At 36.8% G+C, this 13,169-nt stretch overlaps 1 protein-coding gene across 1 annotated transcript in view; it reads left to right on the top strand.

Annotated features, from left to right (window-relative positions):
* Positions 1-13,169, top strand: part of RSPO2 (R-spondin 2) — a 156,934-nt gene that overhangs the window by 70,045 nt on the left and 73,720 nt on the right. The window contains 1 exon segment of the mRNA XM_037803013.1: positions 5,539-5,727. Within this exon segment, the coding sequence (XP_037658941.1) occupies positions 5,539-5,727 (189 nt within the window).

Below are 13,169 nucleotides of genomic sequence, written 5' to 3'. Positions count from 1 at the left end.
TCTCTTGGCCTTGATTCCTGGTCTTGATTGCCTTTTTTTCTTCGGCCTCTTCTTCTGTATGGTAGATTAAGCCCTTGGTTTTGAATCTCTGTAGAAGAGAAGATGTAAGACTAAATCAGGGCTGTGGGAGGCTGGGGGAAGGAGGGAAAGCATCTTGTAAAACTAAAACCTGTATAGATTCACTATGAGTAGCTATTAATATATTGGATGTTGAATCATTGTAAGCGAAGGAATGGTATGGTGTGCGATGTACTTTCTTATATAGCTGTTCTGTTAGTCTCAATACTTGATATTAATTTTATATGCAATAAATATTATATGTAGGGCAAACAGGATGTAGTCTCAAAGTTAAAGAGTTCAATAATTGATGAGTTTTCTATTCCTTCTCTCTTCTTTCTTTTTTTGGATTAACCCAACAACATGAAGTCACTATGATCTCATGTATCCTGTTATATTTATGACCTTCTTGGTAGAGTGATAACTACAAGTTACATGAATTTTTAATATTTTAGAATTTATACTGGGATTTCAGATATCATTTTAACATTTTATACCAGGAAGTCTAGAAAGTGTATTCTGTTTCTTTTCTTTTTAATTACCCTGTTCACCATTAGATGTAGTGAACTTCTTCATGAGGTTTATATATTGATTTTTGGATGCTATTTCAACATTTCAACTCTTTCCCTCCTTCTCTCCCCTCCCCATCAACAGAATATTTCTGTTTAAAAAAATAATCTAATAATGGAAGAATATCAAATAAGTGAATATCCATTGTAATTTATAGAATCTTTAAAAGAGACAAAATATATGCAACTATTATCTTAAAGTCAGTGTATAGACTTCCTATAGTTGTAAGGTACAAAACTTGAACTCATTACCTACTTCTACCAAGTGGGTAAAGAATACAGGGTTCCTGAAATATGCCCAGCCCTGAAGCCCCTTCAGTTTAATTTAATCTGTGATACAGATCCCTTCTGGTCCCTTTTAACCCCACTGCTCTGATGAGAGGAGGGATGTCCCCACGTACAAGAAGGCTCAAGTGGAGAGGGAACTTTATGAGACTGAAGCTTGGTAGGATTGTTCCAATTTGGACCTCATTAACATATCCTTTCATAAAAACAATGGGAAACTGCTTTGTCTACAAGATAGACTACAGAGTATGTGAGAAACAGTTGTGGCGGGAAGGGAGTGAACTCACAGGGAGTGAACTCAATATTAGGAAGGAGTCCTGGCTCCGCCATCTCTCAGAAGACTCCATCTCTGTTTCAGTTTTCACACCTGAAAAATGGGGCATTCCAGTGAGAGTTAAATGAGATAATATACTCATACAACTGTAAAGCCCTATACAATTATGAAATACCCATTCCATTAGGGAACTCATATTTATACTTTATTTTCCCATGGGAAAATCCAATTATGAATATGTAATGTTAAAAAATATCACAAAGGATGTTCTTTTGGCTTAAAAATAATTTTTTTTCCTTTTAAAGATAAAAATAATGAATATGTCAAAAATTTTGAAGTTGAGGGTTTGATAAGAGTACATTTGATGTGATGTTATGTTCCTGTATTATCAATAAACTCAAGGGGAGACAACATTAAGAAAAAAAAATGATACATAAATTACCTAAGAGTAAAAAATACAGAGATCCTAAATGGACAGTTAGAAGAGTTTTGCAAATGTATACATTATATACCCAGCATCCAGTCAAGATATTGAACATTTTCATCACCCTCCAAAGAATTCCATTGTGACCCTTTCCAGTCAGTTCCCTCCCCTCAAAGGCATCTGGTGCACTGATTTCCATCACCATGGATTATCTTTTCCTTATTTGATCTTAATATATGTGGCATTATACAGAAAATACTTCTTGTGTGTGTCTGCCTTCTTTTGCTCAGCATAATGTTATGAGTTTCATTCATGTTGTCTATACTGGTAGTTTGATTCTTTTTGTTATTGAGTAAAATTCACAGTATGAATACACCACTTCTTTTTTTTTTTTTTTTTTTAAATCTTCATTTTATTGAGATATATTCACATACCACGCAAACAAAACAAATCGTACTTTCGATTGTTTACAGTACCATTACATAGTTGTACATTCATCACCCAAATCAATCCCTGACACCTTCATTAGCACACACACAAAAATAACAAGAATAATAATTAGAGTGAAAAAGAGCAATTGAAGTAAAAAAGAACACTGGGTACCTTTGTCTGTTTGTTTCCTTCCCCTATTTTTCTACTCATCCATCCATAAACTAGACAAAGTGGAGTGTGGTCCTTATGGCTTTCCCAATCCCATTGTCACCCCTCATAAGCTACATTTTTACACAACTGTCTTCGAGATTCATGGGTTCTGGGTTGTAGTTTGATAGTTTCAGGTATCCACCACCAGCTACCCCAATTCTTTAGAACCTAAAAAGGGTTGTCTAAAGTGTGCATAAGAGTGCCCACCAGAGTGACCTCTCGGCTCCTTTTGGATTCTCTCTGCCACTGAAGCTTATTTCATTTCCTTTCACATCCCCCTTTTGGTCAAGAAGATGTTCTCCGTCCCACGATGCCAGGTCTACATTCCTCCCCGGGAGTCATATTCCACGTTGCCAGGGAGATTCACTCCCCTGGGTGTCTGATCCCACGTAGGGGGGAGGGCAGTGATTTCACCTTTCAAGTTGGCTTAGCTAGAGAGACAGGGCCACATCTGAGCAACAAAGAGGCATTCGGGAGGAGGCTCTTAGGCACAACCATAGGGAGGCCTAGCCTCTCCTTTGCAGCAACCGTCTTCCCAAGGGTAAAACCTGTGGTAGAGGGCTCAACCCATCAAACCACCAGTCCCCTATGTCTGCAATACACCACTTCTTTATCCCATGCTCCTGTTCATGAACATTTGGGGTATTTCCTCCTATTCATATTTTATGTATTTATTACATCTGTTTGTAACTGCCACTGATTTGAAAGTTATATATTCTTTTACTTGTGGATAACTTGAAGTTTTAGCAAGTATGTTTAACTTAACAAAATTTAATCTATCTTGGTTTTCCTCATTAAAAATATAGAAACTTTAAATTATTTAAATTTGGCTTCTCCCTCAACTCTTCTGTGTTATTGCTGTTGAATGTGAGATAATGATTAATTTTAAACCCTGAAAATTAATTTTTATTTAAAAAAAACCATACTTTTATATATATACCTCATATTTATTAGTTGGTTTGATCACCATTGCTTATTGCATTCTACTTTCTTCTGAGTTCCATTTTATTTCCTCCAGTATACAGTTTACTCGTTCTTTTTGCGAGTGCTTTTGATTAATAAGTCTCTTACCTTTATTTTGCCTGAAAATGTTTTTATTTTGTTCTCATTTTTAATTTATCATTTAACTGCTTATAGAATTATAGTTTGATAATTGATTTCTCTCAATATGCTGCAGCACTTATCATTTTTGATGAAAAATCTGTCAGTCAAGTTTTTAGTCTTTTGTAGATAATCTGCTGTTTCTCCCTGGTTTTGACTTTGTTCTTTGGTTAAATATGCTGTGTCTAGGTGCAGATTTTTTTAAAACAGTCTATTCACACACCATACAATCAGTGGCTCTTGGTATAATCACATAGTTATGCATTCACCACTACAGTCTAATAGGAGAACATTCTCATTTCTTCTGAGGAAAAAATATCCCACACCCCTTATATCACCCTATTATTGACATTAAGCTTTGGTATAGTGCCTTTGTTACAATAATGAAAGAATATTACAATGTTACTGTTAACTATACACCTTAGTTTATATTAATTGTATTTTTCCCATATCCATATTATTTACACCTTGTAATAGTGATGTACATTTTTTCTAGTTCATGTAAGAACTCTTATTTTATACAAGTAATACTGTCATTGTCCATTCTGTGTTTAGCTGAGTTATACAGTCCCAGTTTTTATCCTCTAGCTTTCCTTCTGGTGGCATACATGGCTCTAGAGGTCTGCTTCCTTGTGTGACTTGTTCATTTTTGATGTTAAGGTAGTTTTCCATGAAAACCCCAGGTCTTACTTTCAGCCATACTCACACTCCACTTTGTTAATTACATTTACAATCTTCTGCTATCCATTTCTGAACCTGTACAATGAGCCTTATTGAATATTCTGTACTCCTTAATCATCAAATGCCCAATCTCTGCCCCCTGTCTATCTCCTGATAACCTATGCTCTTGAATTTAATTCTCAAACTTTGCTCATTATAGTTGGTTCATATTAGTGAGACCATACAATATTTGTCCTTTTGTTTCTGGCTTATTTTGCTCAACATAGTGTCCTCAAGATTCATTCACCTTGTTGCACAGATTTGTTTTTACTTATCTAACTAGGACTCTGAATTCTTCAGCTAAGAACTTATGTCATTCTTTAATTCTGGAAACAAATCTCCCATTATCTCTTTGAATACCATGTCGTACTCATTCTCTGTAGTCTCTCCTTCTAGAATACCTACTAGTCATGTATTGGAACTTTTTTGTTTTCTTTTTGCATGCTTCTTACCTTTATCATATGTTCATTTTCTTTATGCTGCAGTTCTTTCAACTTGTCTTACAGCTAATTCATTCTCTTCAGCAATATTTAGTCTGCCATTCAAATTGTTCATAGAAATTTTCTTCAGTTTTAGAATTTTTAAACTTGCACATTTTTAGTACATTCTTGCTTTTCTATATGTGATTTCTAGTCCTTTCTGAAATATTCTGAATACTGTCTTTTTAAAGGCTTTTCCCAATAGTTCTGTTACTCTGGTTCTTCAATTGTAAAATGTCCCTTTCACTGAGACAGATGATGCTTCCTCATGGAGGTTTGCTTCCTTGTGTGACTTGTTCATTTTTGATGTTAAGGTAGTTTTCCATGAAAACCCCAGGTCTTTAAATTGTAGAAAATTTCTAGATGGTAGTTCCTTATTTTTATTCTCTGTTGGTTTTCCTGGATTTGGATAAGTTTTTAATGTTAATTACTTGACTTAGGGACCTCATTCTATATTGATAGTTTGAATTTGGATCCCACGCCTGGGTGTCTCACAGGCTTGGCGTTCTTATTTCTTATGGGTGTGTTTCCTCTCTCTTGGGCTCATGCCCTCCATGCCTCCATTCTGGGGTTGGCATCTTCTTTTCTGGCTAGTTTGGGTTGTGATAGTGGTGGTTCTACTACTTATTTCATGGGCAGAACAGCCTTTATGACTCCTGTCTACCAAAGGGAGCTAAGTTTCAGCTCTTTAAGTGCGTATGTGTTAGTCTGGACCCGGAATCCTTCTGTAGGATCTGCCTCTATTTGGTACAATATCCCCAAGAGCCATTCCATTTCAGCTTTTGGCCTCAACTCTGCCTCTGGTTTGCAGTTTGCTTCGAAGTTGGGTGGTGTATTCAACTATTTTTTTTGGTGGGGGGGGTTGTTTTTTTTTTTTTTTTTAGCATTTCTATGCTCTTAGAACAGAAGGATAACAGTTATGTTGTATCAACTCAAAGTCTGATCATACTCATATTTAAACATGTTTTGTGTTTGTCTCTTTTACAGCTAGTTATGTGTCAAATCCCATTTGCAAGGGTTGTTTGTCTTGTTCAAAGGACAACGGGTGCAGCCGATGTCAACAGAAGTTGTTCTTCTTTCTTCGAAGAGAAGGGATGCGTCAGTATGGAGAGTGCCTGCATTCCTGCCCATCAGGATACTATGGACACCGAGCACCAGATATGAACAGATGTGCACGTGAGCGTCTGTTTTGTGTACTCTGTTTTATTGTTTGTGCAACTTAGGGGTGAGCTAAGTTAAAAAAATTGCTGGAAGAAATGAGGTATATTTGCAATATGCCACAGAAATCACCTATATTCAAATTTTTTTAAAAAGTGGGGTGGGATCGGAGGACTTCTACTTTATTTTTTATATAGAGAGGCATATCACACACAATCCCCCCCCCACACACACACCTTTTGTTAGGTTACCAAAATATTTTTTCTTAAGAAGGATTGCAAACACAAGCTTGTTGGGCAGATCTTTGTAAGGTGTACTTAACTCAGCATTTATAAGAGAAAAAGGAGGAATTTAAATACCTTTATACTGGGGACATTCTCTTTAGTTTATCACAGTTTCTGTGGCTTTTTTTTCTCTTTTACCTAAATTTGTAATACCTGCCTTTGTCTAACCTGTAATTTAATACATGCATTTTAGGGTTCTTTAAAGTACCATTACTAATAATTAGTTTATTTCATTTATTTCAAAGTATTCTTGGTTCTAAGTTTAACAATTACAAAAAATGTTGTTAAGAAATGGCATTTTGTTCATAGGAATTCAGTACAATTTTTTCATCATTTAAACCAAAAATCATTTATAGAATGATTCCCTTCTTTTAGGTCAAAAATTGAAATTGAGCTTAAAAAAAAATGAATGTGATACCAAAGGCATATTCTCAAGGAGCTCATATTTTAGGGGATAGAGGGGATAAGGGGAATATGGAGTGAAATGACGAATAAGTAAACAGTTTAACCATAATTTAATACACTAAGTGCAACCAGTGTGTTATAGGAGTGATGCCATTATCTTTCATTAACATACTTTATACATAACTTAATTCACATGAGAAGTCTTTAGATTTGTATCGACCAGGAAAAATATATTTTGAAAGGAGGCAGAGCTAGTGGTAATGGGGAGGTTAAGTAGATTCTAAAATAAAGAATCCATATATGTTTAAAAGAAGATAATGTGTTTTGGGAATAAAAAGTCTCACCTGGAAGTGCCATTGGCATTTTGGTGAGATAATCCTGTTACATGGGACTTGTCCTACATTGCTGGATATTCACCATCCTTGTTCGCCATCCATTAAATGCCCTTTGTGCCCTCTTATCACTGTGACAAGCACAGATGTCCCCAAACATTTTCAGATGCCTTCTAAAGGAGTGATACCATCCCTTAAAGAGAACCATTGAGTAGCACATACTTAGTGGGCGGTATGTCTGAGAATTCTGGGTATTATCTGAGTTTTTAAAGTTGGCAGTAGACTAAAGAAATTGCCTTTTCAAAAATAATTCTAGCAGAAGTGAGGGAGATCAATTAAAAAAGAGTATAAAGTAGAGGAAGGATATTGTAATAATCACAGATTAAAAATAGTATCTGGTCAAAGGTTTGTAGGTAAGAAGTTTCCAGAGGCTTTTAAAATAGAATCAGTGGGACTTGGTTAACTTAATTGCATAGGGAGAAGAGAAAGAACGAAATTTGATCCTGAGCTTTCTAGCTAAGGTGACTGGGTAGATAGTTCGGCCGTTAGCAGAGATTGAAATATATAAATTTAGAGAAAATTCAGGTCCACCTACATTTTGTGGAAATGTTTGGATTAATAACTAGAGGGAAACAAATAGCAACAATTATCAATGGGCTGAGTGTTCTTTACAAAAACGGACCTCGTCCTTAGGGTGTATTATTTGGGCTAGCTAGTAATTTGCCTCTGTTTATCAAATTCCATAGGAGGATAGGGTCCACCTTGATTGATTTAGACCACCTGTGGAGGGATTTGAGACCATGAGTATTCTGTGCATTTTTTCATTCCAGATCATCAGTGCGCAAGGAAGATGAGGCAAGAGTGCAGATGGCTTAAGGCAGATATTCCAAGTTTAAGGCATTATTTTATACATCCTGTGTCTAGGCAATAGGCTGACCATATAATGTATTGCTCAACCTGGGACATTGGGGAGTGAAATATGCTGCTATTAGCAATTATACGGGGACATGAGATTTGTGTCGGGCAAACTAGTATGGATGGCCACCTTAGCGATGTCCCTGATGTATGGCTGGGGCCGTCCTTAGAGTGATATACCCCTAGGCAAGGGTTAACAAGCATGTTTTGGCAAAGTTGATCCTTTTTCTTAGAAGTGGAGAGGAGAGCAGTGATTTTAAATCAACCTTGTGAAAAGAATCCATGTGTGAGAATGGGTAAAAATGGGAAATTACATTAGCAAGTCTCCTTCGATGCAAAGAGAAAGTAGAAAGTAATTTCTTAATTCTCAGTATTTGACTCTGGATGACCATGGTAGTGTAGAGTGTTTGATTTGGGGCATGTTGAGCTTAAAGTGGTATGAGACGTCTAGGTGAAGACATCCAGTGGGCAGTTGGACATAAAGGTCCAGCCCACTCAAAAGATGTCTAAACTGAATCATTGGCAGGAAGAGGAGAATATAAACTGAAGAGAAAAGAGAATTCTGAAGACCAAATCCTGAAGAATGTTGACATTTAATATCAAGCAAAAAAAAAAAAAAAAAAAAGGCACATGGAGGAGGCTGCAACTGAGTCACCAGGAAAATGGAAAGAAAACTAGAGATTGATATCCCAGAAGCAGAAGGAGGAAGGCTCAGGTAGGAGCAGGTGGTGAATGTCAGAGTTGCCCTGTTTAAATAATAGAGCTATTGACCTTACTGGGAGTTATTTCATTGTGTGCTTGGGACATTATCCTGATACGGTTTTGAGAAATATATGGGTGATAGGGAAATAGCTACAGTGATTGTAGACGCTCTTATTTCCCTTCACTACTAAGCTTATTGAAAAAGAATATCTGATGATAGCTAGAAGGTTATGAACTAAGAAGTTGGTGTGTGTGTGTAAGATGTAAGGCTAGAAGAATGCTATAGCTTATGTGTTTGAAATGAAATAGGTTTAAGAACTAGTAATTAGGAACATATAAAAAAATCCATGGTTAAACATAACCCTACCTTAATTTGTGAACAAGACCAGTGTTTAAGTGTTTGTAGAGAATTACTACGTGTCAAGTGTGAGTGCCTTTTGGAACACCTCCCATCATCAAATAGTGCAATTTAATGAAGCATTTAAAAATGGTCTGGGTATTTAAAATGAACGGAAATATGTTTAAAATGTTTTTAACCAAATCCAGACAACTGTATACCAAAAATGAGGGGACTTACATATAATTAATGTGAGTACCATAATCTATATATATTATATGTTTAAATTTTTGTAATGATGTAGACTTCTGACACATGTTGATATAACTGCAGTACTTGTGGGATTACAGGAAAAGTAAAGTAAAATTAAAAATTAAAAAATATCTTTCTCTGCAAGGTACTTAAATTAACACATTTGTAAGATGTAATTGTGAAGACGCAATTGCATTGCTTGTGATATTAGTGTAGAATGAGACAACCACACCAATACTAACATACTAAAAAAGAGTACTTTGCAGCACATGAAACAAAGTGCTGCTAAAACAAGCAGGTGAACAGGATAGGTGTGTAAAATAATTATAAAAAGAGTCAGAGAAGGGAAGAGTCAGTGGTTTGGCTGGAACAGTTGTTAACGGCACCGCGGAAGTTGTAGGACTTAGCTGCATTCGTCCCTTCCTTTGTCATTTAGCCTGGCTGGCCAGGTAGAGAAGAGTTGGGCATTCCAGGTTCGGAGGAAATGGACAAGCACAAAGTATGAAAGGGCCAATAATGAGGCCTTTACAGGAGGCTGGGAGATAATAAATGATTGATGTCACACCAACTAAAGTAATAGGATTCCAATGTATATAGTTCAGGAACTGTATTCTGATTACACTCAAAAGAAACCAGAGATGCTTAAATCAAGTGTTGGGTGAGGGTTATTTTACTTTTTTTTTTTTTTTTTTTTTTTTTTTTTTTTTTTTTTTTTTTTAATCATCATTTTATTGAGATATATTCACATACCACGCAGTCATACAAAACAAATTGTACTTTCGATTGTTTACAGTACCATTACATAGTTGTACATTCATCACCTAAATCAATCCCTGACACCTTCATTAGCACACACACAAAAATAACAAGAATAATAATTAGAGTGAAAAAGAGCAATTGAAGTAAAAAAGAACACTGGGTACCTTTGTCTGTTTGTTTCCTTCCCCTACTTTTCTACACATCCATCCATAAACTAGACAAAGTGGTGTTTGGTCCTTATGGCTTTCCCAATCCCATTGTCACCCCTCATAAGCTACATTTTTATACAACTGTCTTCGAGATTCATGGGTTCTGGGTTGTAGTTTGATAGTTTCAGGTATCCACCACCAGCTACCCCAATTCTTTAGAACCTAAAAAGGGTTGTCTAAAGTGTGCATAAGAGTGCCCACCAGAGTGACCTCTCGGCTCCTTTTGGAATCTCTCTGCCACTGAAGCTTATTTCATTTCCTTTCACATCCCCCTTTTGGTCAAGAAGATGTTCTCCGTCCCACGGTGCCAGGTCTACATTCCTCCCTGGGAGTCATATTCCACATTGCCAGGGAGATTCACTCCCCTGGGTGTCTGATCCCACGTAGGGGGGAGGGCAGTGATTTCACCTTTCAAGTTGGCTTAGCCAGAGAGAGAGGGCCACATCTGAGCAACAAAGAGGCATTCAGGAGGAGACTCTTAGGCACAAATACAGGGAGGCCTAGCCTCTCCTTTGCAGCAACCGTCTTCCCAAGGGTAAAACTTATGGTAGAGGGCTCAACCCATCCAACCACCAGTCCCCTATGTCTGTGGTCATGTTAGCAACCATGGAGGTGGGGTAGGCGAATACCCCTGCATTCTCCACAGGCTCCTCAAGGGGGCACTACATCTTTTTTTGTTTTTTTTTTTCCCTTGTTTGTCTTTTTTCTTTTTTTTTTTTTTTTTAACTTTCCCTTCTTTTTTCAAATCACCTGTATGAAAAAAAAGTTAAAAAGAAAACAAACATACAATAAAAGAGCATTTCAAAGAGACCATAGCAAGGGAGTAAGAAAAAGACAACTAACCTAAGATAACTGCTTAACTTCCAACATGTTCCTACTCCACCCCAAGAAAGTTACATAATATAGCAACATTTCAGTGAACTTGTTCCTACTACAACCATCAGAAATTAACAGACCATAGTCATTTCTGGGCATCCCCAGAACGTTAAATAGCTTATCTGTTCTTCTTGGATTATTGTTCCCCCTTCCTTAATTGCTCTCTACTGCTAGTTCCCCTACATTCTACATTATAAACCATTTGTTTTACATTTTTCAAAGTTCACATTAGTGGTAGCATATAATATTTCTCTTTTTGTGCCTGGCTTATTTCGCTCAGCATTATGTCTTCAAGGTTCATCCATGTTGTCATATGTTTCACCAGATCGTTCCTTCTTACTGCCGCGTAGTATTCCATCGTGTGTATATACCACATTTTATTTATCCACTCATCTGTTGAAGGACATTTGGGTTGTTTCCATCTCTTGGCAATTGTGAATAATGCTGCTATGAACATTGGCGTGCAGATATCTGTTCGTGTCACTGCTTTCCGATCTTCCGGGTATATACCGAGGAGTGCAATCGCTGGATCGAATGGTAGCTCTATATCTAGTTTTCTAAGGAACTGCCAGACTGACTTCCAGAGTGGCTGAACCATTATACAGTCCCACCAACAATGAATAAGAGTTCCAATTTCTCCACATCCCCTCCAGCATTTGTAGTTTCCTGTTTGTTTAATGGCAGCCATTCTAACCGGTGTTAGATGGTATCTCATTGTGGTCTTAATTTGCATCTCTCTAATAGCTAGTGAAGCTGAACATTTTTTCATGTGTTTCTTGGCCATTTGTATTTCCTCTTCAGAGAACTGTCTTTTCATATCTTTTGCCCATTTTATAATTGGGCTGTCTGTACTATTGTCATTGAGTTGTAGGATTTCTTTGTATATGCAAGATATCAGTCTTTTGTCAGATACATGGTTTCCAAAAATTTTTTCCCATTGAGTTGGCTGCCTCTTTACCTTTTTGAGAAATTCCTTTGAGGTGCAGAAACTTCTAAGCTTGAGGAGTTCCCATTTATCTATTTTCTCTTTTGTTGCTTGTGCTTTGGGTGTAAAGTCTAGGAAGTGGCCTCCTAATACAAGGTCTTGAAGATGTTTTCCTACATTATCTTCTAGGAGTTTTATGGTACTTTCTTTTATATTGAGATCTTTGGTCCATTTTGAGTTAATTTTTGTGTAGGGGGTGAGGTAGGGGTCCTCTTTCATTCTTTTGGATATGGATATCCAACTCTCCCAGCCCCATTTGTTGAAAAGACCATTATGACCCAGTTCAGTGACTTTGGGGGCCTTATCAAAGATCAGTCGGCCATAGATCTGGGGGTCTATCTCTGAATTCTCAATTCGATTCCATTGATCTATATGTCTATCTTTGTGCCAGTACCATGCTGTTTTGGCAACTGTGGCTTTATAATAAGCTTCAAAGTCAGGGAGTGTAAGTCCTCCCACTTCGTTTTTCTTTTTTAGAGTGTCTTTAGCAATTCGAGGCATCTTCCCTTTCCAAATAAATTTGATAACTAGCTTTTCCAAGTCTGCAAAGTAGGTTGTTGGAATTTTGATTGGGATTGCATTGAATCTGTAAATGAGTTTGGGTAGAATTGACATCTTAATGACATTTAGCCTTCCTATCCATGAACATGGAATATTTTTCCATCTTTTAAGGTCCCCTTCTATTTCTTTTAGTAGAGTTATGTAGTTTTCTTTGTATAGGTCTTTTACATCTTTGGTTAAGTTGATTCCTAGGTACTTGATTTTTTTAGTTGCTATTGAAAATGGTATCTTTTTCTTGAGTGTCTCTTCAGTTTGTTCATTTCTAGCATATAGAAACATTACTGACTTATGTGCATTAATCTTGTATCCCGCTACTTTGCTAAATTTGTTTATTAGCTCTAGTAGCTGTATCGTCGATTTCTCAGGGTTTTCTAGATATAAGATCATATCGTCTGCAAACAATGACAGTTTTACTTCTTCTTTTCCAATTTGGATGCCTTTTATTTCTTTGTCTTGCCGGATTGCCCTGGCTAGCACTTCCAGCACAATGTTGAATAACAGTGGTGACAGCGGGCATCCTTGTCTTGTTCCTGATCTTAGAGGGAAGGCTTTCAGTCTCTCACCATTGAGTACTATGCTGGCTGTGGGTTTTTCATATATGCTCTTTATCATGTTGAGGAAGTTTCCTTCAATTCCTACCTTTTGAAGTGTTTTTATCAAAAGGGATGTTGGATTTTGTCAAATGCTTTTTCAGCATCTATTGAGATGATCAATTGATTTTTCCCTTTCGAGTTTTTAATGTGTTGTAATACATTGATTGTTTTTCTGATGTTGAACCATCCTTGCATGCCTGGAATGAACCCCACTTGGTCATGGTGTATGATTTTTTTAATGTGTCTTTGG

Source organism: Choloepus didactylus, chromosome 14 (assembly GCF_015220235.1).
Source record: "Choloepus didactylus isolate mChoDid1 chromosome 14, mChoDid1.pri, whole genome shotgun sequence".
Lineage (NCBI taxonomy): Eukaryota > Metazoa > Chordata > Mammalia > Pilosa > Megalonychidae > Choloepus > Choloepus didactylus.
Note: the sequence above shows the minus strand (reverse complement) of the source record. Positions and strands in the feature narration are given on the sequence as shown.